The sequence below is a fragment of the Carcharhinus amblyrhynchos genome, chromosome 17, assembly GCF_965287045.1.
Source record: "Carcharhinus amblyrhynchos chromosome 17, sCarAmb.v2.hapA, whole genome shotgun sequence".
Taxonomy (NCBI): domain Eukaryota; kingdom Metazoa; phylum Chordata; class Chondrichthyes; order Carcharhiniformes; family Carcharhinidae; genus Carcharhinus; species Carcharhinus amblyrhynchos.
The window spans coordinates 21,704,062-21,730,677 of NC_137340.1; the positions used below are offsets into that span (position 1 = coordinate 21,704,062).

General features: G+C 41.8%; 1 protein-coding gene across 2 annotated transcripts in view; it reads right to left on the reverse strand.

Annotated features, from left to right (window-relative positions):
* Positions 1-26,110, reverse strand: part of ppp2r2d (protein phosphatase 2, regulatory subunit B, delta) — a 69,048-nt gene extending 42,938 nt beyond the window's left edge. Inside the window, exons 1-2 of one of the 2 annotated variants that reach the window (XM_080205605.1) lie at positions 25,930-26,110; positions 25,711-25,797 (exon numbers count right to left, since the gene is read on the reverse strand). In XM_080205605.1, coding sequence (XP_080061731.1) covers positions 25,711-25,797; positions 25,930-25,936 — 94 coding nt within the window. In that variant the 5' untranslated portion in view covers positions 25,937-26,110. Of the gene's footprint in view, positions 1-25,710; positions 25,798-25,929 lie in introns of those variants that run through there. The other variant, XM_080205607.1, reaches the window with a different exon arrangement.
* Positions 26,111-26,616: the final 506 nt, after the last annotated feature.

The following is a 26,616-nucleotide window of genomic DNA, read 5'->3' on the forward strand; positions in this document are numbered from 1 at the left end:
TATCTGTTTCTTCAGAACTCTAGCAAAACATCTAAGCTGCATGCAGAAAGTGGTGAACTAGAGTGTCATTTCAGCCCAACAAGCTGGTAAAAATAAGCAAATGCAATGTTAAAAATAAACAGAGTAAAATACTTCCTGATAAGACAGAATGCATTTGTTTGGTGGAAAAAGTGCGATGCTTTTTAAAAAGCTGTTTGGTGTGCTTAATGGGAGCTGGTAAGCTAAAAACCTAGGCACCATCTTTTAAGGGCAATAGATACTAGCATAGGCAACATCATATCTTAAACTATTTTTAAAAAGCCATCAAAAATATCAGAAGGCACTTCACTCAGAATATGGAATTCTCCACGATGTGAAATAGTGGACGTGAATAATGAGAGAAAAGAATGCCAACAAAATTAGATGAGGGGGAATAAGCCCCACCGGCATGGACCAGTAGGACCAAATTATCTATTTGTGGTGTACATTCTGGAATACAGCAAAGTTCCTTGGCCACAGGGATTTTCAGATTTTTTTTCATTCACTCATTGGGTGTGGGTGTAAGCTGGCTAGGCCAGTGTTTACTGCCCATCCTTAATTACCCTGGGGAAGATGATGAGCTGCCTTCTAGAACCATGGCAGTCCACGTGGTGTGGGTACACCCAGTATTAACTGGGAAGGAGTTTCAGGGTTTTGACCCAGCAGTGAGGAAACATATTTCCAAAATGACTTGTGGCTTGGAGGAGAACGCCAGGTGGTGGTGTTTCACATGTAATTGCTGCCCTTGTCCTTCTCAGTGGTAGAGGTCATGGGTTTGGTGGGTGATGTCCAAGGAACTTTGGTGAATTCCTTTGTGCATCTTGTAGATGTACACACTGCTGCCACTGTCTCTAGTCAATGGCAACTCAAGATTTTGATAGTAGGGGATTCAGCAATGGTACTGTCCTTGAACATGAAAGGGCAATGGTTAGATTCTCTCTCTCATTGGAGAGAGTCTTTGGCATTTGCATGGCATGAACACCAACTGCCATTTGTCAGCTCGGTCCGCAGTGGTGCCACTGAGCTACTTGGTGATGGACAGTTAAGTCCCCTACCCAGAGTACAGTGTGCACCCTTACCACCTTACTATTCTGTGTTCTGTGCGAGAGAGAGGAGAGAGAGAGAGAGAGAGAGAGAGAGGAGAGAGAGAGAGGAAAAAGAGAGAGAGAAAGAGAGAGAGAGAAAAAAGAGGGAGAGAAAAAAAAGAGGGAGAGAAAAAAAAGAGGGAGAAAAAAAAAAGAGGGAGAGAGGGAGGAAAAAAGAGGAAAGAGAGAGAGGGGAAAAAAGAGAGACAGAGGGAGAGAGAGGAAAAAGAGAGAAAGAAAAGAAAGAGAGAAAGAATGATAATCAGCACGTGGTTTTTGTTATTTGATATTTCACACGCTCCCCAGTAGATGACGATCAGGGCTCCCAATTCGACTCCCTTCAGACTGCATACCACTGTGCCGCCACCACCTCTGCTGGATCAGTTCTGCTGGTCAGACAGGGCATACCAAGGGGTGGTAATGTCTGGAACATTGTAGGTTGTAATGTATGATTCTGTGATCATGACTATGTTGCTTGACTAATCTGTATGTTAGTTTTCCTAATTTTGGCACCAGCCCCCAGATATAAACAAGGAGAACTTCGCAGGGTAGACAGGGCTGAGTTTGCTGTTGTCACAGAATCCCCACAGGGCAGAAGACACCCATTGAGTCTGCATTGACACTCTGACTGAGCATCCTATCCATGCCCTCTTCCTATTCCCGTAATTTCATGTATTTATCCACTAATGCCCAAACTTACAAAAAAAAGGGGCAAATTACAGTGGCCAATCCCCCTAACCAGCACATCTTTGTATTATGGGAGACACTGAGCACCCAGAGGAAACCTACGCAGACATGGGGAGAACGTACAAACTCCACACAGACAGTTACGAAGGCTGGAATTGAACCTGGGTCCCTCAAGCTGTGAGGCAACAGTGCTAATCATTGTGCCGCCCATGGTGCCGAGGTTGATGCCAGATGGTACAGTTTTATTTCTTATTGACTTTCCAGCAGTTTGATACGAGTGGCTTGCAAGGCAATTTAGATCAATCACATCATCTGGTCTGGCCTCTATGTGGCTCTAGACCCCAGTGCAAAGATAGCAGATTTATTTCCCTAAGAGTATAATAGCAAACAAAATGGTAATCAAAATGGTTTTGTGGTCACCCGTAGACTTTTAATTTCAGATTTTTTAAATGACTGAATTCAAATTCCACCATCTGCTGTGGTGACCCAGATCCCAGGAGCATGACCCAAGGTTTCTGGATTAGTAGTTCATACAAAGAGTTAACAGGAGTAGGCCACTTGGGCCTTTGAGCCTGCTCTGCCATCCATTAACGGTTGACCTGATTTTAACCTCAACTCCATATTCCTGCTTATCCCTGATCCCACCCCTTGCTGGACACTGTGGGAAAATTGCCCAGGTGTCATCCAGTGACAATACCACTGTGTATATAAAATAGGTTAGAGGCTGATTTATTACCTCTGGTTTTGGGGAATTTTGTAACAATATAGGACCTTTAATGTGGTAAAGCATTCCAAGAGGCTTTACAGGAGTGTTAACAAACTTTACTGCCCAGTCACAGAAGAGATAATGGGGATAAAAGACTTAAGGAAACAACTCCAGAACTTGCAGGCCTCTGCAATCGAAGGCGCAGCCACTAATGATACAATTAAAATCATGGACACAAGAGGCCAGAATTGCAGCAGTGCAAAATATCAGCTGTAGGGCTGAATGAGGTTAGAAATAAGGAGGGGCAAGCCAAGGCCATGAACAGATTTGAACAAAAAAGCGTGCATCATCTCCGTAGATGTCAAATTCCCTTCCTGCTGCACCTCAAGCAGAGTCAGAGTCAATGTAGAAACCATTCAGGCTATCTTCCAGAGAACCCATTTGAAATTAAATGGAAAATTGAAAAACAGTAACTTAAGACTTAAAGCATGGTCAACAGCTGATCAATTACACAGGATTTACATTTCACCCAAATATATTATCAGCTTTTATTAAATATCCAGCTTCTCCTCAGTCACAATTTATGCACTATCCAGCAACACACAACAAAACTTTAAAGAAAAAAAGGCGTTGAATGACCATTGGCATTTCATACAAAAGTTTGGACTCTTAAATAAGAGGGCAAAAGGTTGCAAAGAACCCAATACTGATGAAACTCCAGGTTGCAAGAAACTGAATGTATAACAGTAATAAACATTTGAAAAGCTATAAGCAGTGCAAAAAGAAATTAAAAAGTACAGAATAACTTGCTGAAATCTTAAGCCTTAAATTTGCCAAAACCACTATTTCTATATGGGACAATAGCACAATGGGTCTGTACTTGTATGGCTAAAATATATACATCTTGCCAAAGTAAATTAACAGAACTTTTTCTAGGGCATTATTGTGTTGAGAATAATTTCAGAGCTCTCTGAAAGCACCTAATCAAAACCTGTGCAGAGAATAAAGAAGCTAGGCTAATTACCACAGGTTACTGAACACTGGACATTCTCAATACTTGGGAATTTGTTGCAATTTCAGAGAAATATTAATGACTGAATTCCTGAACTGAATTATTCAATTACTGTAATGTGTACAAAGCTAAACTTGCTGCAGTTACTTTACATGAGTATACCTATCAATTTACAATTTTTCACATTAAGCCAAAATGCAGCTTGTTTCACACTTCAAAACTCACTCAAATGCAAATTTAAACATAAATAACCACAAGCAGTGATATGAAACCCATCATGCATTTACTGATCCAAGTATACAAAACTGGCTTCTTCAATTGTGTACCAGGGTATTTAGTCAAAACTAGAATACAGAAAGTTGAAAGTATAATCACATTTAAAATCTATTGTGCTGCCACATTAGCAGAAAACTACAGCAGAAACAGATTTTAATGGCACAAAACCCCTCACCAATATATTTACTTGAGTTGCTTGAACTTATATTCAATGGTCTGACTAAACATCCTTTGAAGTAAAACATTCAATTGTTAGACTTCTATGCTCAGTGATTTTATCCAGGAAGTAGCTGAGACAAAAAACTCATGACCAAGTTCAATCCCAGCACATTTAGAGTTAGCAGATCTTAGACAGTATTATAATTAACCTTATAATTCACTCAAGGAAAGGATTTACCATGACTCATTTAGAACAAAGAAAATTACAGCACAGGAACAGCCCTATGGCCCTCCAAGCCTGCACTGACCAGGCTACCTGATTTAACTAAAACCCCCTACCTTTCGGGTACCACATCCCTCTATTCCCATCCTATTCATGTACTTATCAAGATTCCCCTTAAAAGTCACTACCGTAGCCACTTCCACTACGGCCCTCGGCAACGAGTTCCAGGCACCCTCTGTTCTATGTAAAAAATCTGCCTCACATCTCCTTTAAACCTTGCCCCTCGCGCCTTAAACCTATGCCCCCTAATAATGGATTCTTCCATCCTGGGAAAAAGCTTCTGACTACCCACCCTGTCCATGCCACTCAATCTCATAGAAGTCCATATGTATAGACATCAGTTAAGTGCAGAGTTGGGTATGACTCCATGACCGAATAGCTGGACTGGCATGCAAGTGGAAAAGTCCATGCATTCCCAAAACAATTACTCATGCAACAACGTAGAACAGTATCACGTTAAAAGGTTCAGTGATGTGAAGAACAGGAAGACCACTAACAACGTCAACTACAGTCATAATGGATTGATTTGATTCACATTTTTTGGTGGGATAATTGAAAATGACAGTGAAAAGCTGAAGCAGATACTTTTACAAATGCAAAAGCATTCGCCTTTACCCACTTTAGTTTCATACTGATTGTTGAATTGTAATTTTTGGAAACCATGGGCACTATTAGTGACAAAAGAGATACTCCATAGTGAATATTTCTATCAGGGATGTATTTTAAAATAGTTTTATTGAAAAAGGAACACCAGATGCGTGAATCTGTATCAGCAGCACTGCTTACAAACAAAACCACTTTAACAACTGCGATCCACTTTTGCTGTTAACTTCCAGGGTCTGATCTGCAAAGGAAACGCCTCAATACTCACATCTCGGTCAGATTCTATTTTTCCTAAGTCTTGAGTTTTGAACAATTGGTCAATGCCATGTGTTGATTCTTGATAATCAATGCAGGTTATGTAACTGGTTAACTTTTGTGCTTTAACAAATTATTGATAACATGATAATCTGGAATAAGGCCACTTTTTTCAAGGATTCAGAACAGTATGAAGTTTTATCATTCATAAACCCTTCATAAAACAAGTTGGGTGTTTAAAAAAAGGCAAGCTTAGATAGTTCAGACTATGTTACACTTATGGTACAACATTAATAAATGAACTTTAAAAACATCTGTCTGAATGTCACAAGCAGACTTACAATCAAACTGCAATGAAATTTCGAAAATCCCCTAGTTTCAATTATAAATGTCAACATTAAAGTCAGACCATTGGAAAGCGAGGCTAAACTGAACAGAAGGTGCCTGCCATATGAAAGATTTTAGCTATGCCATGGCACTATTTATGGTGAATCAGAAACAGCAGCATCTTCTGACAGGGTATTTAACCCAGTTAGGGAACATCGGAACTAATCAGTGACCGAGTAAAAGGTTAATTTGTTTTTAGAATTGTATTCTGCAGTTTGAGGCTTAAATTCCAGACAGTCCTTTTTTTCCCCAAGGCAGCTATAAATCTATGCAATAAAAGACAAACATTCACCAATTGATTTCCTGCTGCTTCACACATGGAGAATCAAGGCTAAATGAAACATTCAAGTTAGTTTGGAGTTGGGCATACTCAAAAATCACAGGTAGTCTTAGTTTTAAAATGGATCAACTGCTGTGAGACTTACGACAAAGACTCCACTGAGAGATTGGCACGGACATCCATTAAACTGCAATTCTTGCTGTTGATGCTAGGGGAGCTTCGGCAGCTGTGCCACCTCTGGCCTTTGATAGATATACACATTACATATGACACACACAGTGTACGTATTACAGGGGCAGTGGTGCTGGAAATCCTAAAGTGCATCAAGATAGATAAATCCCCAGAACCTGATGAAATATATCCCAAGACATTGTGGGTCCCCTAGCAGATACCTGGATCATCGACAGTCTTAGGAAAGGTGCCTGAAGATTGGAGGGCAACAATTGTACCTTTGTTTAAGAAGGGCTGCAGGGCAGAGCCCGAGAACTACAGACCGATGAGCCCAACATCTGTAGTGGTAAGTTGTTAGAAGGTATTCTGAGAGACAGGATCTACAAGCATTTAGAGAGGCAAGGACTGATTAGGGATAGTCAGCAAGGCTTTGGGAATGGAAAATTATGTCTCAAATTTGATTGAGTTGTTTTTGAAGGGGTAACCAAGAAGATAGATGAGGGCAGTGTAGTCGACATTGACTACATGGACTTTTGCAAGGCCTACGACAAGGTGCCACTTGGTAGGTTGTTGCATAAGGTTAAATCTCAAGGGATCCAGGGCGGGGTAGCCAATTGGATACAAAATTGGCTTGACAACAAAAGATAGAGGGTGGTTTTTCAAATTGGAGTCCTGTGACCAGTGGTGTGCCACAGGGATTGGTGCTGGGTCCACTATTATTATATTAATAATTTGGATGCCAATTAAGGCGGCATGGATAATAAGTTTGAAGATGACACTAAGATTGCTGGCATGGTGGACAGTGAAGGTTATCTAGGATTGCAACAGGATCTTGATCAAACAGACCAGTCGGCTGATTGGCAGATGGTGTTGAATTTAGATAAATGCGAGCGATGCATTTTTGGTAGATCAAAATCAGGGCAGGGCCCAATCTGTTAATTGCAGGGTGTTGGGAGAGTTATAGAATAAAGAGTATAGAAGTACAGGTGCATAGCTCCTTGAAAGGGGAATCACAGGTGAACATGGTGATGAAGGTGGTATTCAGCATGCTTAGTCTCAGAACATCGAATACAGGAGTTGGGACATCCTGTTGAACTTTTACAAGACATTAGTAAGGCCACACCTGAAATACTGTACAGTTCTGGTCACCTTTATTACAGAAAGGATATTAAACTAGAAAGAGCGCAGAAAAGATTTACGAGAATGCTACCGGAACATGATGTTGAGTCAAGAGAGGCTGGATAGACTAGGACTTTTTCCCCTGGAGCACAGGAAACTGAGGGGTAATCTTAGAGGTCTATAAAATAATGAAGGGCCTAGATAAGTAGATAGTCAACATCCTTTCCCAAAGGTAGGGGAGTCTAAAACTAGAGGGCATAGGTTTTAGGGGGGTGGGGGGAGACGAGAGATAAAAATGGGTCTAAAGGGGGCAAAATTTTCACTCACAGGGTGGTGACTATCTAGAACAAGCTGACAGTAGTGGTGGTGGGTACAGTTTTGTCTTTTAAAAAGCACTTACAGTTACATGGCTAAGATCGGTGTAGAGGGAGATAGGCCAAATGGGACTAAGTGGTAAAAATTGGGCAGCAAGGACAAGTTGGGCCAAAGGGCCTGCTTCCATGCTAGAAGCCACTATGACTCTACCTCCGAGCACATCTGATATTGTGAGGATGGTGTAGATAGTCCTTGAAGGGCAACGAACCTAAAATGTTAATGCTTGCCTCCACGTGGGCTGATCGGTTACAGCCATTTCCTAAGAGGTGGTCTGTAATGCAGCGTTTACTAGCACTTATTTAGTGCATCCTTGTATTGCTGGTGCTTTGATGTTGTTTGCCCTGAGACATTGCCATAGAAAATCTGCTTGGGCATTTTGTAGGTGATCTGCCCACCCAAATTCAATTTTCTGGAGGGTGGTCTCCATGCTGTTGAACCCAGCACGATCCTTGTAATTTTTTTCCTGCCATTGATTTCGCATGATGGAACATGGGCATCTTTGTCTTTGGTGGTATTGATCCAGAGCATTGATGTCATGCCTACAGTAAACCCAGGATTCTGTACCAACCAGGAGGATGGTACAGAGAATCATCTTCTGTTTCATGCTATACATCCAGACACAATCATCATGAGCCATAGGCAGAACTTCCAGGACACATGCATGGATATCTTCATCAATAATGGCAAACCTGAGAGTAAACTAGTGGGGTGCCCCAGGGGTCGGTGCTGGGGCCTCAGCTATTTACCATTTATATAGATGATCTGGAGGAGGGAACCGAGTGCAGGGTGTCGAAATTTGCTGATGACACCAAGATTGGGGGAAAGGCAAATTGTGCGGAGGGTGTGGAGAGTCTGCAGAAGGATCTAGATAGGCTGGGCGAATGGGCCAGGAAATGGCAAATGGAATTTAATGTTGGCAAGTGTGAGGTGGTCCACTTTGGTAGGAAGAATGGTAGGAAGGACTATTACTTACGTGGCGAAAAACTGCAGCAGGCGACGGTGCAGAGGGACCTCGGGGTCCTTGTGCATGAGTCGCAAAAACCCAGCTTGCAGGTGCAGCAGGTGGTCAGGAAGGCAAATGGGATGCTGGCCTTCATAGCGAGGGGGATTGAATATAAAAGTAGGGAGGTCTTGCTGCAGCTGTATAGGGCATTGGTGAGGCCGCAGCTGGAGTACTGTGTGCAGTTTTGGGCGCCGCACCTGCGCAAGGATATTTTGGCCCTGGAGGGAGTGCAGAGGAGGTTTACTAGGCTGATACCGGAGTTGAGGGGATTGAGCTATGAGGAGAGGCTGAATAAACTAGGCTTGTACTCGTTAGAGTTTAGAAGAATGAGGGGAGATCTCATTGAGACGTATAAGATGATGAATGGGATGGATAGGATAGAGGTGGAGAGACTCTTCCCGCTCAAAAAAGACAGTAGGACTAGGGGGCACAGCCTCAAGATAAAGGGGAGGCGGTTTAGAACGGAGTTGAGGAGGAACTTCTTCACTCAAAGGGTGGTGAATCTCTGGAATTCTCTGCCCGTTGAAGTGGTGGAGGCTGCCTCGCTAAATATTTTTAAGAAACGGGTTGATGGGTTCTTGATAAGAGAGGGGATTAAGGGTTATGGGGAGAGGGCGGGAAAGTGGAACTGAGCCACAACAGATCAGCCATGATCTTATTGAATGGCGGGGCAGGCTCGAAGGGCTAGATGGCCTACTCCTGCTCCTATTTCTTATGTTCTTATGTTCTTAAGATATGAGAATTTTTCTTGAAACTGTACAAAGGTCATGTCTGGTGCTTTCGACTTGGAGATATTAGTTTGGGGATCAAAGTTTTGGCAGCACTTTACCATAATCTGGATTGCTTCCTTCTTGTGGACAACTGGGAATCAGCTGCACACAGAAGTTCTGATTATCGTCTGTGACTTCGGTGGCACCATGTAGTTTGAGAGACTGAAGAGCTTCACTAAACTGAACCTAATGTTGACGCCTGCAGGTTTATCTCTAAAAGCATCCTTAACTTACAAAGAGGGAGACTGAAGAATTGGGAAGCCATGACGTAGCCTTGCTTTGCCCCACTAATTACCACAAAGACATTGGAAATCCCATATGTAAAAGCCACAGGACTTTGAAACCTTTTCTACAAGCTTGGATGCCTGAACAAGTGCAATAGACCAAGTCCACTCATTGTCAAATGGGTCTTTGGAAAGCATATACAGATTTTGATGGTGCTCTCTGCAGTTTTCTGCTGTCCCACAGTTAGTCCTAAAACCAGCAATTTCAGGAGATTATTTGAAGCTGTTTAGTAGACAGCTTAACAAGACCCCTGTGAGGATTGAAGATAACTGATGAGGGCAGGGCAATGGATATTGTCCACATGGACTTCAGTGACGCCTTTGACAAAAGGCCTCATGGCAGACTGGTGCAGAAAGTGAAGTCGCTTGGGATCAGAGGCAAGCTGGCAGCATGGATACAGAACTGGTTTGATCAGCAAAAGTCTCACAACACCAGGTTAAAGTCCAACAGGTTTATTTGGTAGTGCAAGCCACAAACTTTCGGAGTACTGACCCTTCATCAGGTGAGTGGGGGTTGTGTTCACAAACCGGGCATATATAGACACAGACTCAATTTACAAAATAATGGTTGGAATGAAAGTTTTTAAACAGGTAATCAAGTCTTAAAAGTATAGAAAATGAGTGGAGAGCAGGTTAAAGAAACGTGTATTGTCTCCAGTCAGGACAGTTAGTGAGATTTTGCAAGCCCAGGCAAGTTTTGGGGATTACAGATAGTGTGATGTGAACCCAAGATCCCGGTTGAAGGCCATCCTCGTGTGCGGAACTTGGCTATCAGTTTCTGCTCAGCGATTCTGCATTGTCACGTGTCGCGAAGGCTGCCTTGACAAACGCTTACCCGGAGATCAGAGGCTGAATGCTCGTGACTGCTGAAGTGTTCCCCAACAGAAAGGGAACACACTTGCCTGGTGATTGTCAAGCTGTGTTCATTCATCTGTTGTCGTAGCGTTTGCACGGTCTCCCCAATGTACCATGTCTCAGGACATCCTTTCCTGTAGCGCATCAGGTAGACAACATTGGCCAGGTTGCAGGAGTATGTACTGTGTACCTGGTGGATGGTGTTCTCATGAGAGACGATGGCATCTGTGCTGATGATCTGGCATGTCTTGCAGAGGTTGCTGTGGCAGGGTTGTGTGGTGTCGTGGTCACTATTCTCCGGAAGGCTAGGTAGTTTGCTGCGGACAATGGTCTGAGGTTGTGCGGTTGTTTGAAGACAAGAAGTGGGTGTGTGGGGATGGCCTTGGTGAGATGTTGGTCTTTATCAATGACATGTTGGTCTTTATCAATGACATGTTGGTCTTTATCAATGACATGTTGGTCTTTATCAATGACATGTTGGTCTTTATCAATGACATGTTGGTCTTTATCAATGACATGTTGGTCTTTATCAATGACATGTTGGTCTTTATCAATGACATGTTGGTCTTTATCAATGACATGTTGGTCTTTATCAATGACATGTTGGTCTTTATCAATGACATGTTGGTCTTTATCAATGACATGTTGGTCTTTATCAATGACATGTTGGTCTTTATCAATGACATGTTGGTCTTTATCAATGACATGTTGGTCTTTATCAATGACATGTTGGTCTTTATCAATGACATGTTGGTCTTTATCAATGACATGTTGGTCTTTATCAATGACATGTTGGTCTTTATCAATGACATGTTGGTCTTTATCAATGACATGTTGGTCTTTATCAATGACATGTTGGTCTTTATCAATGACATGTTGGTCTTTATCAATGACATGTTGGTCTTTATCAATGACATGTTGGTCTTTATCAATGACATGTTGGTCTTTATCAATGACATGTTGGTCTTTATCAATGACATGTTGGTCTTTATCAATGACATGTTGGTCTTTATCAATGACATGTTGGTCTTTATCAATGACATGTTGGTCTTTATCAATGACATGTTGGTCTTTATCAATGACATGTTGGTCTTTATCAATGACATGTTGGTCTTTATCAATGACATGTTGGTCTTTATCAATGACATGTTGGTCTTTATCAATGACATGTTGGTCTTTATCAATGACATGTTGGTCTTTATCAATGACATGTTGGTCTTTATCAATGACATGTTGGTCTTTATCAATGACATGTTGGTCTTTATCAATGACATGTTGGTCTTTATCAATGACATGTTGAAGGCTCTGAGAAAATGTCGTAGCTCTCTGCTCCAGCGAAGATCAGAGAAGACAGAGGGTAGCGGTGGAAGGGTACGTTTCTAAATGGAGGGCTGTGACAAGTGGTGTTCCTCAGGGATCAGTGCTGGGACTTTTGCTTCATGTTGCCTAGTACGAAGGACATTAGCTACGAGAAGAGGTTGGACAAATTTGGTTTGTTCTCGTTGGAGCAAAAGAGGTTGAGGGGCAACCTGATAGAAGTATACAAGATTATGAGGGGCATGGACAGAGTGGATAGTCAGAAGCTTTTTCCACAGGGTGAAAGAGTCAAATGCTAGGGGGAATAAGTTTAAAGGTACAAGGAACCAGATTAAAGGAGATGTACGTGGTAATTTTTTTTTGAAACAAAGGATGATGAGTGCCTGGAACTCACTGCCAGGGGAAGTATTGGAAGCAGATACGATAGTGACATTTAAGGGATGTCTTGACAAACATATGAATAGGATGGGTTTAGAGGGATATGATCCCCAGAGGGGTGGAAGGTTTTAGTTCAGTCAGGCAGCATGGTCAGTGCAGACTTGGAGATCCAATGGGCCTATTCCAGAGCTGTAATTTTCTTTGTTCTTTCCTGCAATTGAGTGTAGTTGCCACATGTTTGGATCCTTTTCACTGCCAGATGCTGACTATGTTCGCATCGTTGGGAGGTCTTGTGGAACTTTTCTCAATCTTCAGATACTCAAAGACAGTGCATTAACAAACTCTGTAATAACTCAAAGTCTCTGCTGGAATGTCATCTGGACCAATGCTTTTTTCCCCTTATTTAATCACTTTTTCAGTGGAAGGAGGAAGAGAAAGCTCTCTTTCTCAGCCAACTGCTTAATTGGAGAATGCGTTAAAATGTGACAGGTTGCTGCTGAGTTTAGCAAAGTGCTCTGTCCAACATTCAGCTCCCTGCATGGCATGAGCTGACATCAACTTTAGTCTTCTGGCTGAGCAGCATGTAGGGGGCAAGGAGATGCTAGTGCTTAGATAATGGGACTAGTATTTGTTATGGCAATATCATGCTTAGCACACAACAAAATTAGGTGAGCTGCATTTGATTTTTTTCTTTCCAGCTCCATGCTGACTGAGGATACCTCCTACTTGATGTGATCATGTCCAATTCTAGCATTAAATCACACTCAAGGATAATGTTGTCATCATTAGGGATAGAATGCAGGTGGTGGCCCAGATTACCATAGAACTTTAAATTGTTACCACGGCAGCATTTGCATTTCATTATCCATCCACTGTGTTGTAGAGGAAGGCATGGGCTCATCAGGTTCAATCAGCCAGTCACTGCCTACCACATAATTAAGCAATCTTGTTTTAATGTGTGTGTTGGTGTGATGCTATGTACATAGGTCACACTCCTGACAACTGGCTAATTAAATCAAACAACATGTCCCATTTGTTTAGTTAGTTGTAACAGGCAGACTATACTCATCCAGCTCATGCTTGCAGAACTGATATTGATATGCAATTCCACAATTGGGCAACATTTGCTGAACAACCTGCTGTGTGCTAATAGCGAAACTAGCAACCAATTTAAGACAGTTGTGCTTGTAACGTGGTTCATTTACATTTGTCAGAAGTAACATATATTCAGACAAGACCACTTCTCTGCAAACAAAAGGAACATGTTAAAACCTGTGCCTTTTTTGAATTACCAAGGAGCTTGGAGAACCTCTTTCTCCATGGCAGCACCTCAGCCAGAATCAACTTGCCAACTAATCAACACACTTCACTCCATTTGAAATTTGACAAGCATCTTTCTGCTTGCCCTGATGGATGCAAGATGAAAAGCTTCAGCAATATTCAAGTTCTATACTACCAAGTGACTGTATACAGATTTATGCAAATTGCACTGAGAAAATACTGCACTACCAAAGTTTCCTTCTTTCATCTGAGATGTTAACGGAGGCCCCATCTGTTCTCTCATGTCAGCATAAAAGATTCCATGATATTATTTCAAAGACAGTAGGGAAGTTCTCAGACAATATTGATCCCACAATCAACATTAAACAAAATAAATTAATACTTTTTGCCTGGCTATTTGTGAACCCTACTGTATGCAAATTGGCTGACTTGTTTCCTTCCATCACAATATCTATAGCCAAATTTGCAGCTGACAAAAAAGAGCAGGACTATTTCTCCCAAGGAGTTGTGAATTTGTGAAATTCGCTATCCTGAAGTGCAGTGGATGCTGGGACAGTGAGTAAATTTGAGGAGTTAGACAGATGTTTAATTGGTAATGGGTTGAAGAATTATGAGGGGATGGCAGAAAATTGGGGATGAGCATATCAGCCATGATCGAAGTGGCACAGGTTCAATGGGCCAAAAGGCCTAATTCAGCTCCTTTATCTTATGAAGTTATGAATATTGACCAACTTCATAAGTACTTAATTAGCAGTAAAGCTTTGGGATGACTTGAGGTTGTGAAAGGAGCTATATAAATGCAAGTTTTTTTTTTGAAAGTAGAATTGTCATGGTCTCTTCCAGAAATCTTGGTGTTTTATTTTTGATAAATTTCTGCACCCATGTTTATCATTGGAAAATTTACAGAAAATACATTTAGGTGAAAAGATTGTGAGGGGTGGGGAGGGGGGAATACAAAAGGGTATGCCTCACAAGAAATGGACCCATTTTGCCTGTTGGAAATAATGGATGCAAATTTACCCGCTTCAACTTGTGTACAAACGTAGAGACAGCAGCTATAGAGACTTAAGGCAGCCAGAAAGGTGACTTTTTGATTCATGTTATTTGCAGAATTACTGTTAATTGTAACAGAATGGGAGATCTAGGTATTTGTGTACAAAGAGTCTTTTACTACTTTTAATGGTGACATTACAAATTCAAAACAGTATTTTACCAGCATGGAGCTTATTTTACAAAAATAAACTTCAAACATGGTGGGCCTAACAAGACTATTATTATAAGTGATTCAAAAGCCTAATAGTTCTCAAATAGTAACACCCTGCATTAGTGGCACGTGCTAATTTTTTTCTCCCATTCATGAGGGCAACTTTATGTGCATCAATATGAAGATAATGTGTGGATGTGCCACCAATATAGAGACAATAATTTTTTTAAAAAAATCATTCCCAACCAGAGACAGTAACCTGCCAGTTCCACATACTACCAAATATGCTGAACTAAATTTTAAATTTACCATGGCGGCATTAGAAGTCAGGTTTTAAATTTAGTATCATAATCACAATACCATACATTTAGTTTTTATATTGCAGCTTGTGTTTTATTCATGTGACAGAAAATAAATTGGTGAGGATGGTTCAAGACAAGAATCTTTTGTTTCAATTTGGCAAACTCAAGGTAGCAAGAACCAAGGAGGCTTATCTTTTGAATGGATAGAAAATGTGGAAAAGGCTACTTTCCTTTTTTTTAGACTGTGTTTTCTTTGCTTAAAATGGCTATGAATAGCGAGGAAAATAGCTGTCATTTCTTCACATCACCAAACAGTCAGGGGTAAAGAGCTTGTGAATTCTGAGAGCAGCTGATGGCCAGTGGGACACACAGCCCCTGTAAATTAAGTGAATATTAAGTAAATATTGAAGGAGGAAACCATGTCTGGGAATTGAAAAGAATGTGTGTTGTGAAGAGAGAATGGAATCACAGGAGGGAGAATGATTTTTGACGAAGCTTTTGGAAAAGTAGTGGCTTTTATTCCAGTTATTTTTAAAAACATTAAAATCTATAAATTGTGAATAAACCAGTTCACCATTTTTTAAAGTAAACTGTGCATATAAAAGTTAATTGGGGAGAGATAGTATTTATAAATATGCAAAGTTTTAAAAGTCCTATGAGATAACCTCAAGAAGTTCTGCATTATTATATGAAGAGCTGGGCTAGGGATCCTAAACTTTTCACAAACTCACAAGAAATGCTATTGGATGTTTTATATTGTCAGATATTTTTGGGATTAGTCTTCCTTTCACAATTGTACAAAACCAGCTGCAGCAAAATGGGCTGGGGAGATGGAGAGGAAATGAGCAAGTATAGGACTACAGGCAGAAGGGAAGCAGAAACTGAAAGGATAGGCAAGAAGGCTGCAGGAGTGACACTCACCATAGCTGACACAGCTTCAGGCTTAAGTTTGGCAGTTAATTCCACCTGATTAATCATTTCAGGCTTGACTCTCATCTTTTAATTCCAAGTTGCTGGGGAGTCTACCAATTCCTTGTTTGTTGGCTAGAGTGGCAGTAAACTACATTTAACCACTGCAGGATGTGCATGGCTACAATAATTAAGTAAATGTTACTCGATCATGTTGTATGGCTGTGCAGGCGCAGAGTTTATAGAGAACACTAGTTCAGGAGTCTCCCAAGAGCTGTTTAGTGAGCCTCTGTTAACTTAAGCTCAACAACAATTATAGGGGTATTAAGGCACAGTGACTAATGTGAACTTAGAAATTGATAAGACAGTAGAGATGCACTGCAAGACATCTTGGGAGATATCTTCTGACACTCAGCACAGAACTTTCCAGTGAAAAATTAAGACCAAGGATGCATCATTTGTGGCCAACTAAGGAAGCTGAATATATCAAATTGAAAAAAAAAAGCAGACAATTCAAAAGATTGGACAGAATTTTTAAAAATAGCAGAAAAGTAGTGACAAAAAAGGAAGAGAGAAATTAAAGCACGCGAGAAAGCTGGCTAGAAATTTTCTTTATATAGGTATTCAAAAGGGAGTAACTAAATAAGCAAATCTGGGGAATTAATGATAGGAAATAAGGAAATGGTGGATACATAGATCTGTCTTCACTGTAGAAGATAGAAATGATGATATATCAAGAGGTGAAAGAGAAAGGAACATAAAGCAATTACAATCACCAGGGCTGGGGTACTGAGAAAACCATTTGAATAAAAGGCTTGTAAGTTTTCAGGATCTCATGGACTTTACCCAGGAGCTTTAAAAGTGGCTATAGTGACCGTGCATAATGGTTTTAAGAACACACAAACAAGGAACAGGAGTAGGCCATTCAGTCCCTTGAGCCAACCCAGCCATTTAATAAGATCACGGTTGATCTAAAAGTGATCACAAATCTGCATTCCTCCTACTCCCAATAACCTAGCACCCCTCCTTGTTTACAAAAAAATCTATCCATCCTTGCTTTAAAAATATTCAAGGGCTCTGCTTTCACAACTTTTCAGAAAGAGGCCCAAAGATTTTCATCCAGAAAAAAATTCACATTATAAATGGGCAATCCCTTATTTTTTTAAACCACGAGTTCTAAATTTTCCCACAAGAGGGAACACCCTCTCAATATCTATCTTGTCGAGACCCCTCAGGATCTTGTATCTTAAGTGGCCTCTTACTCTTCTAAACTCCAGCACATACAAGCCTAACTTTTCCTCATAAGACAAGCCACCCATTCCAAGTATTAGCCTAGTAAATCACCTCTGAACTGTTTCTAATGCATTTACACCCTTCCTTAAATAAGACGATCAATACTACACACAACACTAGTGCCTTGTACAACTGAAACATAATCTCCCTACTTTTGTATTCAATTCCCCTCACAATGACAAATAATATTCTATTGGCTTTCCTAATTACTTGCTGTAAATGCATTCTAGCCTTTTGTGATTCATGCACTAGGACACCTAGATCCCCTACCCTTAAGGCCCTGCAATCTCTCACCATTTAGTTTGATTAATATGCCTCTTTTATTCTTCCTGCTATAATTAATTTCACACATTATATTTCACTTGGCAGACCTTTGCCCACTCAATTATCTATATCTTTTTGTAGCATCCCCATGTTATTTTCACAACTTACTTTCTTATCTCATGTGCCATCAGTAAATTTGATAACTATCCCTTCATCCAAGTCATTTATATAAATTGTAAACAGATAAGATCCCACACTGATCCCTGTGACGCACCACTTGTTACATCTTACCAACCATAAAAAAAGATATGTCTAGTCTCTGCTTCCTGATAGTCATCCAATCTATGCCACCATGATGTGCCCTTTACCATGGGCTTGTATTTTCTTTGATATGGCACTTTATCAAATGCCTTCTGGAAATCTAAGCACAATGAACCTGTTCCCCTTCATCCACAGCACAGGCAATTTCCTCCAAGAACTCCACAAGTTTGTTAAACATTACTTCCTTTGCATAAGACTGTATCGACTCTGCCCGATGACCCTGAGTTTATGAAGTACCCTGCTATAACTTTACTAAAAGCTTTTTGCTATGACAGATGTTAAGCTAACTGGTGTGTAGTTTCCCACGTTTTGAATAATAGTTATGTTTACTATCGTCTAATCTAATGGGATCTTCCCCAAATCAAGGAGTTTTGGAAAATTAATGCATCAACCATCCCACTAGACACTTCCTTTAAGTCTCTAGGGTGAAGTCTACAAGATCCTGTCAGCCTGCAGCTCCAATTCATGCAAGATCACTTCTCCGAGTATAATTTTCCTGACTTCTTCTCTCCCTTCCATTTCCTGATTTATAACTGCTTCTTGGATGTTACTTTTATTCTCTAATAGTGAAGACAGATGCAAAATATCTGCCATCTCCTATCTTTCCAGATTCACTGCCTGTAGGTCCTATGCTCATTCATCCACTTCTTATTTAAGGAAACCAGGATGCGGAAACAGTTTGGGCAGAGATGAAAAATATAAAAGGCAAGAAGTTACTGGTGAGAGTCTTACACAGGTCCTTTTGTATTAACGACATGGTCAGATGGAGCATAAAAGTAGAAATAATTGGAGCTCATCATAAAAGTAGTGGTAATTATGAGATGATTTTAATTTGCATACAGACTGGAGAAATCAGTTGGGCAAAGGTAGATGACGAGTTCAATGTTGGGATAGTTTCTTGGAACAGCATTCTCTGCAGCGAACTAGCAAGTAGGCTACATTAGACTTGATATCGTGTAATGATTTTACAGTTAGCTTTCTTTTATTCTCATTTTTCCTCCCTACCAATTTTTTAGTCATCCTTTACTATTCCTCATTCTGTCTAATCTTCTGTCCAACTATCTTCACAAAAATTATATGCTTGTTATTTAAGTTTGATACTATCTTTAATCTTTCTAGTTAACTGTGGATAGAGAGTCCATTTTTTGGGCTTTTTCTTACTTATCTGAATGCATCAATTTTGTACATTCTGAAATATCACCTTAAATGTTTACCACTGCATCTTTATCGACCTATCCCTTAATTTGTCAATTCACTTCAGTCAGCTCAGTTTTCCTGCACTCAGTCTCAGACCCACTTCTTTCTCTCTCAAGCTAAATTAAAATTCAATCATATTATGGTTGTTGCTACTCCTGTGCACCATCGTGAGGAGAACATTAAATACTCCCATCTTGTTGCAAATATAAAATCCTGAGCTACATGTCAATGTGGATACTGAAAGGGTGCTTCCCTTTCAGAGAGACTAGAATAAGAGATACATTTTAAAATGCAAGGCGTCTCCCACTTAAGATGAGGAGTGATGGCAATATTTTCCCTTCGAATAGGTCATGAGTTGTATAATTCTCTCAGAGAAGTGGAGACAGGGGCATTAAATATTTTTAAAAGCCAAGTCAGATAGATTCTTGATTGACAAGAGAGCACAAGGATATGTAGGGTATTCAGGAAAGAAGGTGTCACAAATAGATCAGCCATGATCCTATTAAATACCAGAGCAGACTCAAGGGGCCAAACAGCCTGCCCCTATTTTGGAGGATCAGATACATGGAAAGATCAGCAGCTGTAAATTCCATTACAAGTCATATGCCACTCTGACTTGAATGGCACTGCCGTTCCTTCACCATTGCTGGAGCAAATCCAGAAACAATTTTTCCCCATTAGTATGAAGAGTACCTACATCATACAAAGAAGGAAGGTGCTGCCATCTCATCAAAAACAATGGCCCAAGCAGCAGTGTGACATGGGCCCTGACCCCAAATCCTCCCTTTGTGTCACATGGGTCTTGGTTCACACCCACTCCCCAACCCCACCCCCCTGGATGGCACTCTTGCCCCAACCTCCCTGGATGTCACACCAGCCCCCAACCACACCCCCTCATGTCACTGCTCACACCACCCCCTGCCCTGTGCATTGCATCATAATGTGGGCATGCCGGCGTTGGACTGGCGTAAACACAGTAAAAAGTCTGACAACACCAGGTTTTAGTCCAACCTATTTATTTGATGATATACTCGCAAGCTTTCGGGTTAGCCCCTTCGTCAGGTGAACGAAGGCACCTGACGAAGGGGCTAACCCGAAAGCTTGCGAGTATATCATCAAATAAATAGGTTGGACTAAAACCTGGTGTTGTCAGACTTTTTACATTGCATCATACCCAATCCCTTCTTGCACATGGCACCAGCCCTGACCCAACCCTACCACCCCAGATGTCACACCATTCCCCCCCCCATGCATTTCGCCACCCCACTGGCCCAAGACGTCACCAGCTCCTACAACACTCTGCCTGACTCTTTCCACAGACGTCACCCGACCAACCAGCCCTGAAAGCCTCCCTCCCCAGATGCTGTGATGGCCCCGGCTCTCCCTGCCCAACACTGCCCAGCCTCAAACATCACCTATCCACCCAATAGCCCCTTCCTGGTTGACACCTGCCTGCATCCATGTTAGTATGGACAACAATTACCCTCCCTAGATGTCACGCTAACTCCAAGTTTCCCTCTCCCCACTCCACTGATATTTTGCCTGCCCCGACTCCCACCCTCCCTAGTGGTTGGTCGTCCGCCTGACACCCCCACCTAAAGGATATCTTTGTTTAGTGTTTTTGTACAAAATTCGAGTCCCTGTCAAAAACCTGGGTTTGGAGGTCATGTTTCTAAGAGATATCATTGTTAGCTGAAGAGGGGGCTCCCAAATTCAGCTGTGCCTACAATTCCCAATATGCTATGTACAGGGTGAGCATACGATGTGGAGGAATGTTCCAGAATTCAATTTAATTCAGGCTACAATTTTTTTCATTCCAAGTTATATTCAAAACAAGCTAGCACTTGAACTTTAGGACTGTTGCTGATTATAATTACACGTCAACTGACAAAATACAGACAACAATGGCTGTTCTACATGATCTAACCTGATTGCATCTAAAGTAGCTCTGTGTGTAAGCTCAGAAACCCAAGCTATGTCAGAATGTTCGTACTGGGGATGAATGGCATCATAATTAAGCACAAGTATCTATATGGTAACTTCCTGTTCCTCAAGATGCCCTATATCACTATATAGTCATTGAACTACAATAAACCTGTTGCAGCTATATGGGCAAGCACAATAACCAATTTGCTAACAATGAGATTCCACAAACAGCAGTGAGAAGCTCCAATTTAACCATCAAGCTTCACCTTTCTGGGGGAAAAAATATTTCCCTTGAACAGAAAATTTGACATTTTGCTCATGCACAGAAGTCAAAGCTTGACCTGTTACACACTGCTCAGATGGAAAATGATCAGCAACCTTATCATGCAGCAGCACTGTAACTCAAACACAAGACAGACAAGTTGCCAAGATATGTGGACATTAGTCTACTAGCCTTCATCTTCTTTAAAAGAAGGGGGCTTATCCAGAATATTTACTTAATTTACCCCCGAATTAGTGTCTCGAAGTGGGTTAGCAGAATCAATCCTGTATTATTTAGGTTATTGGTGTGGGCAAACAAGTTACTATTCTGCTAACAAAACTTTTGGGCATCACTGGCAAGCCAAATATTAATGTATTTCCCACTCAGGATTTATTTGATCTGCAAGATGCCTTGAGATCTTCTGCACAGATGTATTGGATTTGCGCGGAATGACTTGTAAGCCTCGAGACATTGGTCTGGAGGGGAACTTGCAGGTGGCCATGTTTCCATGTGCTTGCTACACTTATCCCACGGGTAGAGGTCACAGATCCTGAAGGCGCTGTTGAAGGCAGTTTGGCTAGTTGCTGCACTGACTCTTGTAGATGGTACACACTGCCGCTGCTGTGTGCCATTGGTGCGGAAAGTGAACGTTAAGGTGATGGACGAGGCATCAAGTGGGCTGCTTTGCTCTGGATGTCAAGTTCCATGGGAGTTATGGAGCAATGAGGAACTTTCCATCATACTTTTGACATGCACCTTCTACATAGAAGAGGCAATCTGAGGAGTCAGGTGGTGAGTTACTTGCCAGAGAATACCCAGCCTCTTACCTATGCAGTAGCCAACATTTTTAAGGACATCATTGGTACTATATACATGCAAGTTCTCTCTTACACTAGATATTAAATATTCTTTAGATTCTGAAGAGAATGATATCAAGAAATCATTAAATTGGAGTTTATTTTCTCTCTGCCCATTGACTGCACTGCAATCATATTTAAAATTCAGCTTTTTTTGGGCAAAAATAAGACAGTAAATAAGTAATTTGGTAATCTAGAACTTGAGACATGTTGGGTGGGATTTTCTGGCTGTGCTCATCCCAAAACCAGAAAATCCCACCCAAGGTGTACGGGCTTCTGCATGGTCCATCCTTCGCCTACTATGATTCCAGTGGTGGGTGGGACAGGAAAATTATGACGGCTGTTAAAGCTTTTTGTCTTGCACTCTTCAGGATGATATGCAAGGATACCCAATTGTAAAGAATACAATTTATACTGCTTAAGCAGGGGGCACCAATTGATTAGCCAGTGGACTCACAGGTGTTGCTATGGAGAATGCACCAGTTAAATAATGACAAAGTTAACTGCCAAGCTTGTTTAAATTCAAGCTGGATAGGTTGACTCTGACCTGGCAAGGCAGTGTCCTGGGGAATGAACCAGAGAATGGCTGTTGCCTATTTCTGAAACAGGTGCAATGTGTAAAGATGGACCCTTGTATTAACATACCTAGCTTCTAGCACACGAGTGCACCATACTGCAAATGCGACAATCTTAAATTTGTCAGCACAATTGTTCACACACTCAAGGTTGTTTCCCAAATGTTGTCCAATCACAGAATCACATCTAACGTTGGGCACTGAGATTTCAGTTTTGCAAGCACAGGCTGATTGAGTAATGTCAGTACCTTGTCTGCTGCAAACAGCTAAAGGGATATGCCTTTTTTTTTAATGATCTGCCAGTCCTTGGGATGTATGCACTACATACATGGCATTACACCAGCACAAATTCATGCACCACATTATTCATTTGCACAATATGTACATCACCCTTTTGTTGTGAGGGCAGCATCTGTTTGTGGCAACCACTCATGTTGCTACTACTTGCAACAAGGTGAAATAGCTCGCTTTATCTCTTGCTCAAATTTTTGAGACTTCTTACCCTTCAAAGGTAATCTGAGATAGAACAGGCATCTTTCAGAACCGAAAATAGTGTCTTCAGGCCCATACACAAGTTTGTACATCATGCAATAGGCAATGATCTAATCAGAATGATATTGTTGCACTTTTTCAGCATGTAGTTTACATGAGCAAATGACTCGGGTTCCATTTGAGGTTGCCGATGACGCCAATATCATAGCACGGAACTGTAAGAATCCCAATGCTTATATTGACCAGTGAGGGAAGGCATGTGTTAAGTGGCAGTAGAAATCCCCTGGCAGATTTCACAACCAGCATATCAAAGATAGGGGGCTTATTTGACTGCTTTATTTCAAAAGTGAATTTGAAGTCAGCATGGAGCTGTTCAAGGTGTGCAAGGAAATTCTTAAATGCTGCTGCGGATTAAAATATATTAACACCCTGGGGTTACCACTGACTAGAACCAGGTCTGCGAATTCTCCTCATTCTCCCAAGCCTGTCCACCATCCATAACGTACAAGTCAGTAGTTCGAAGGAATATTCTCCACCTGCCTGGACGACTGCAGCTCCAGCAAACAAAAGCAGCTTGACATCATCCAGGACAAAGCAGCCCGCTTGATTGGCACCCCATCCATAACACTCACTCCCTCCACCACCAACTCTCAGTGTGCACCACAAGAATTGACTAACACTCCTTAGGCAGCACCTTCCAAATCCCCACAAGAATTGACTAACACTCCTTAGGCAGCACCTTCCAAACCCCCACAAGAATTGACTAACACTCCTTAGGCAGCACCTTCCAAACCCACAACTGTTACTTCTTAGAACAGAGCCAGCAAGTGCATACACTACCAACTGAAGTTCCTCTCCAAGCTACTCACAATCCTGACTTGAAAATATACCATCGTTCCTTCACTTTGGTTGGGTCAAAATCCTGGAATTCCCTCCCCTAAACTGTGTTTTCTTGCATTACATGGACTGCAGGGGTTCAAAGCAACAAGTCACCAGCACTTTCTCCAGGTTGATTAGGGATGGACAAGTGCTGGCCCAGCCAGAAACATCCACATCTCAAATGAATAAAAATGCATTTATGCAGTCAGAAATAAGTAAAGGTTAGAAACTCATCCAAATGACAACAGAAGCAGACAGCCCAGCAATAACCAAAGACACAAACTGCAATAAAATTTGTGCATTACACAAAACTACTGCAAGCACATTTATAGCTGCAAGTGTACATCATACAAATTTTACTTGAGACTTAGGACCATCAACCATGCTCCCAAAAAGATTCTGTAGTTCTCTAAACTTCTATATTAATGCAAGTGAAACCAGATTTCTTTTTGTATTAGTAACTGAAAATTCAGGTCAGTTTAAACAGCAAACTGAATAATAGAAATATTTAAATTAAAACTCAAGCTTTATTCCTCAGTTTTAATGCTTTCTATTAATTTTGTGCAAAGATGTTGGCAGTAAATAGTGGTTGGAATAAAAAGGAGAAAGCTGCAAAGCAATTATGCTTGATTGTTTCAAGCCAGCAACAAAATGCACACAAAAAGTAATAAAATACATCAAAGAACAAACGCTCATGCAGCTTTCATTTTTCAAATACCATCTGAAAACCTCCATGTAAAACTACTGATTGTAAAACTACTGACTATAAAACTACTGATTGTAAGATATGTCATGGGAAGGGTGAGCTTGGAGTTAAATACCTCCTTTATGTAAAATGCTTCTTTGGATGCTATTTATGCAAGTATTGATAGTAATTTACTCAAGGGATACAGGCACATTGATAAATTAGTGCCACAAATTTGTGTATTACCATATCTGAACTCTTCAATTAATTTACAATTTCTGTACAGGATCGTCACTCCATATGACCAATCAGGAAATGAAAACCAGGATTTTCTTTGAGTTCAACAATAATACAAGTTGGCCATACAATGACACTGACAAATTAATCACATCAATAATGGCACAATACACATTACAAGCCACATTTAAAATACTACTTGAGGACAAATAAAAAAGCTTAGAACACATTACTGCTTTACTTATGAGACTGCCACTAGCTGAATGCAATTCCTCTTAACACATTTTAACTGGGCTATTAACAAGTTTTTTATAAAATGCTTATCTTTCTGAAAGTAAAATTCATAAAAGAATACTGTCTAAAAGGCTAGAAATAGGATCTGTTTTCAAATCACTTGGATAGAAGTACCAGAAATTCAACACATGACGAGAACCTACTTCAAGCACTTGCAGTTTAACATTTCTAAAGGAGAGTAAATTCCCCCAGAAATCTGTTTTAATTTTTAAGTTTAATTATCAGTGTCACAAGTAGGCTTATATTAGCACTACAATGAAGTATAAGAAAACTGTTTAGTTACCACACTCCAGCACCTGTTCGGGTACACTGGGGGAGAAAATTGTAGGAAGCCCACACAGACACAGCGAGAAGGTGCAGATTCTGCAGTGACCCAAGCTGGGAATCAAAGCCAAGACTTTGGCATGACAAGGCAGTAGTGCTAATCACTGTGGCACCATGCCATCACATTGACCTTTTGAACTATAAGAAAATTAGATCATCTGGAGCAGATCACATCGACCAGGAACACATTTGCATGGTTCATACCAATGAGAAACTTTTAATCCGGAATGTGTGCAGCCCCCCCCCCCCCCCTTCTCTGGGATGGTATGACTGGGGTTTTAGGGAGCAGCAGGGCAGGGGGCAGACAGGGCAGCAGGCGCTCCTGCTCCGCCCCAAATTTTAAGAAGCGCGGCTCCCGCGACTCGGCGGCACCCCGACTGCTCACCTTCGGCCACATCCTCATCCACGGCGCCTTTCACCTGGGAGAAACACCACTGCAGGTCGTTACCGCCGCTGCCGACACCTCCCACCCCTGTTAAAAAAAAAACACACGATGAATCAGTTACTAACCCACCCAGGGAGGAGGCGGCGGCGGGAGTCTGGATTACCCCCCCTCCTGGAGTACAACCAAGCATGAGGCCCCATCCCCGGCCCACACACTTACCCGCCATGTCTTTGCGATCAGACTGAGTGTGCTCCCTCCCCGCAGGGCCGGGCGGTAGCGGCTCGGTGAGGCCGGGCGCTGTGCTGCGCCGCGGGGTGTTTAGCGGCGGCTCCAGGAGCCGCGGGCCGGGTTTCCGCTCCCTCCCGCCGCCAGCCACAGGCCAAAATGGCCGGGCGGCATGATGCGCTGACGTCACCGCCGGGCCGCGCGCGCAGACAGCTCTTAAAGGGGCCGCGCCAGGGTCATGGGCACACAGGCAGCAGTGCACACTGCCGGTCTCTTAAAGGGGTAATGGGTACACAGGCAGCAGTGGACACTGCCGGTCTCTTAAAGGGGTAATGGGTACACAGGCAGCAGTGGACACTGCCGGTCTCTTAAAGGGGTAATAGGCACACAGGCAGCATTGCACATCTGCTTTCTTAAAGTGGCCACTCGAGGGTCATGGGCACACAGGCAGCAGCGCACGCTGCTGGTCCCTTAAAGGTGTCATGGGCACACAGGCAGCAGTGCACATCTGGTCTCTTAAAGGGGTAATGGTCACACAGGCAGCATTGTACACTGCTGGTTTCTTAAAGGGGTGATGAACACACAGGCAGCATTGCATTCTGCTGGTCTCTTAAAGGGGCTGCTTCAAAGTCATGAGGGGCACAAAGGAGCGCTTAGATGGAATCTGAAGACTTGGATGGT